The sequence below is a fragment of the Temnothorax curvispinosus genome, unplaced genomic scaffold (assembly GCF_003070985.1).
Source record: "Temnothorax curvispinosus isolate PA1 unplaced genomic scaffold, ASM307098v1 QBEX01000350.1, whole genome shotgun sequence".
Lineage (NCBI taxonomy): Eukaryota > Metazoa > Arthropoda > Insecta > Hymenoptera > Formicidae > Temnothorax > Temnothorax curvispinosus.
The window spans coordinates 1-3,601 of NW_020210130.1; the positions used below are offsets into that span (position 1 = coordinate 1).

Sequence of the window (3,601 nt, forward strand, 5' to 3'; positions counted from 1 at the left end):
AGAATCTGGCCTCCTCCAAAGCTGAGTGTAAGTCCAGTGTTTTGCGTCGGTGCTTTCCCAGGAGCGATATGAACCTGAAACAAAGAGCTGTTATTTTTAATAACTTGTTGAGAGTTGAGTACCTATATATCAGGTCCCAGTGATAGTCCGGTTGAGATGCGGCCGCATGTAGCGCAATGCCAGGACGAGCCTCATGCGCGCTTAACTCGTCCGAAAGCGCGGGTTGAGATGGCCAAGCTTCAGGGGTGAGTATCCACGGTGGTCCCGTCCACCATAATGAGTGACTTTGGAGTTGAGCAGTATTTAATCCTCGTGAGGCGCAATCGGCTGGGTTGGACGTACCTGGTACGTATTTCCAATGTGCGTTCGCAGTGAGCTTTTGAATTTGAGAGACCCGATTTCTCACTAAATCCTTCCAGCGCGATGCATGAGATTTGATCCACGTGAGTATCACAACAGAGTCCGTCCACAGGTGAGTTGCTGTGACGTTCAACTTCAAGGTGGCTTGAACGTATTGCATGAGTCTTGAGAGCAGCAGAGCTGCGGTGAGTTCAAGTCTCGGGATGGTGAGCCGCTTGAGTGGTGCTACCTTTGTTTTGGAGCACACCAATGAAATCGTGGCGCCATTAGAGCCGTGGACGGTGATAGATACGACTGCAGCCATTGCCAGTTGAGAAACATCAGAAAAGCCGTGAAATCCCACTGTCGATGTACTCCATGTGGTATACCACCGAAGTATTGAGATCTTGCGCAAGCTGGTGAGTTCCTTTCTGATGATGAGCCACCGTAATGAGAGCTGGGATGGCAGTGGTTCATCCCATTGGAGCTTATGATGCCAAAGCTCCTGCAAGAGCATCTTCGCCTTGATCACAACTGGTGATGCAAAGCCTAGTGGATCGAATATCTGAGCCACTTCAGACAAAACGAGGCGTTTGGTGAGATGATCGGTATGCGACGAGATCCTTGTTGCGAATGCAAATGAATCTTCTTGAGGAAGCCATCGTAATCCGAGTATCTTGTTTGCGCAATTGTCAAATGTAATTTGTGAGCCCTGGTTTTTCTCTGCTTGAACCGCAGTGAGCACGTCTGGATGAGTCGCGTGCCACTTGGCTAAGGGAAAACCGCCCGCCATGCACAAGTTCTTCAGCTGCAATGCAATTTTGATTAACTGTTGGACAGTGTCAGCGCCTCCAAAGCTGTCGTCGACGTATCGACCGTGAAGGATGGACGGCACTGCAAGAGGAAAATTATGGCCTTCGTCCTTCACCAGTTGCAGCAGCGTTTGTACTGCCAAGAACGGGGCAGCCTTGGTGCCATACGTGATCGTGGTTAGATAATATGCCACTTCATTGAGCAGTTCGTCAAGCCAGAGAATCCGTTGTAAGTTCCAGTCATCTTCATGCACGTTGATCTGTCTATACATCTTGGTGATGTCCGTGGCAACTAGGTGTCGAAATTGTCGAATCCAGAGCAAGACATCGGTGACGTCTAAATGCAACTTGGCTCCCGTATGCATGATATCATTAAGTGAGCGGCCAGATGTAGATGCGCTCGAGCCATTGAATACCACACGTGGTTTCGTGGTTGCACTGTCTGGTTTGAGCACTCCGTGATGTGGCAAATAATATTGCGTTTGCTGACTGGAAACGGGTGAAGCTTTCTTTATGTGGTTGAGATCTCGATATTCTGTCATAAATTGATGATACAGACGTCGATAGTTGTCATCTCGGGAGAGTCTCCTTTGTAAACTTTGCAAACATCGATGCGCAGTTAGATACGAATCGCCAAGAGTATCAAGTGATGATTTTAGTGGAAGTCAAACTGTGTATTGACCTGTTGAATCCCGTGAAACAGTACTCTTGAAATGTTCGTCACATCGTTGCTCGTCAAGAGTAAGATCAAGATTGTTGCTCGCAGGCTCTTCTTCTTGTATCCAACATCTCGACAGTAACTCGTCGAGAGCATTTTCCCTCTCCTGAATCGATGCATGATGCACTGCAGCAGGTGCCGTTGATGATGTGTCGACAGGTCCGAGGACGAGCCATCCGAAGATTGAGAGCTGCGCAATTGGCATCAATGTATCTCGTTTGATGATGTTGGGCTTGATGATCTGCCCATATGAGTCAGCTCCAATGATAATATCCACTGGCCGAGGTGTCAAAACATCTGGATCAGCCAAGGTTACCTTGGTGAGATGCGGCCATTCCTGTGGTGCAGCGTTGAATGATGGCAAGATATTTGTTAACGTCTGCAAATGTGAGCTTGAATGATGACGTCTGATCTTGAGCGAAGTGAGCGGAGCTTGAGGAATGCAACTCCTCGAGTTTGCATGGACTTTCCGCCACCAATTCCGGTGATGAGGATGACAGAATGATGACGAGTGATGTTGAGCTGGCGAACGAGAGATTCTGAAACAAAGGTAAGTTCTGAACCTGAAACAATGAGAGGCCATACGCATTGAGTATGAACAGATGAGCTGATCTGAGCCAGGGCCGTAGCGAGTAATGTTGAGTGTAATGAGCGGGTTAAAGATGAGTGAGCGACGATTGCACCATCTTCCTATTGAGCTGACGCAGCTGAGCTGGTGATCAGCTTCGCTGATGAGTTCGACTGATGAGCCTCATGCAGCATCGTGTCGGTTGGTGCACTTCTTGCACCCCCGTGAGCCTTTACATGAGCGGCCGTTGTGGCGGCCAAGGCATTTGAACCAAAGGTTCCGTGGTATGACTAATTTTTGTCGATCGCCTGTTAAAAGATCCCTAAATTACGTGCACATCACCATGAAGTGAGTGCCGTTGCAACAATCGCACGGGTAAATTAGATGCTGCCGTGCGGGTCGGTTGCGCTGCCACATGCTGAGCTGTCAACGTGCGCTTTGCTGTTGAATGAGCGCCGACGGCTGTGCGGCTTCAAGATATGCATGCTCCTTGAGAAACGCCCTGCTCGCCTCTTCGAAATGCATTGAGATTTGGATGACCTCTTCTAACGGTATGTCCTCTGCACAAGTTGGCAGCGTGTCGCCAATATTCCGCACCGTCGCCAGGCGGTTCATTTAAAATGAGCTCTGTGGACAAGCGCACGGGTGAGGCTTGGCGTTCCGATGTGCGAGCCGGTGATACCTCGAGCAGCGGCATCGTGATCTCCGTACCGCCCGTACCCGCCTTTGCGGGTTCCGTCATGTTGAGCCGTCCCCGAGCTGCGCACGATGAAATATCTGAGAAATGTCGAGACACGTGTACGAAATGCTGCACGAACCGAGAACGTTCGAGAGACGCGTGAGAAAAACACTATGCGAATCGAGAGTCTACAATATCATGTATTGAGCACGCGAAAATGTCTATTTACACTCGCGGGAGCGCGTGAACATGTTTTCGTAACACTCGCGAGCGCGCGTGAAATGTCTGTCCTTCACTCGCGGAAGCGCGCGATAATGTCCACGTGGCATGTCGTGAAGGGCATGCTCTGTTCACATGATCTGTGTCTGAGTTACACTTTAAGTTCCACGCATCCGGCTCGAAGGACCAAATGTTCGCGAAATTGCTGATTAATCCCGGCGATGGAAGCGGGATGAGAAGGACGCGCGTGGAAGGTGTTAACTCAA

At 49.7% G+C, this 3,601-nt stretch overlaps 1 protein-coding gene across 1 annotated transcript; it reads right to left on the reverse strand.

Moving 5' to 3' along the window:
- Nucleotides 1-122: 122 nt before the first annotated feature.
- On the reverse strand, nt 123-3,179 carry LOC112453778 (the record flags this gene model as incomplete). The annotated part of the gene is made up of 4 exons (XM_025014709.1): nt 2,988-3,179; nt 2,573-2,727; nt 1,858-2,432; nt 123-1,686 (listed from the first exon to the last, which is right to left on the reverse strand). Coding segments are annotated over exons 1-4 (2,486 nt in total), but the record flags the coding sequence as incomplete, so codon positions are not given.
- Between the last annotated feature and the right edge of the window lie 422 nt (nt 3,180-3,601).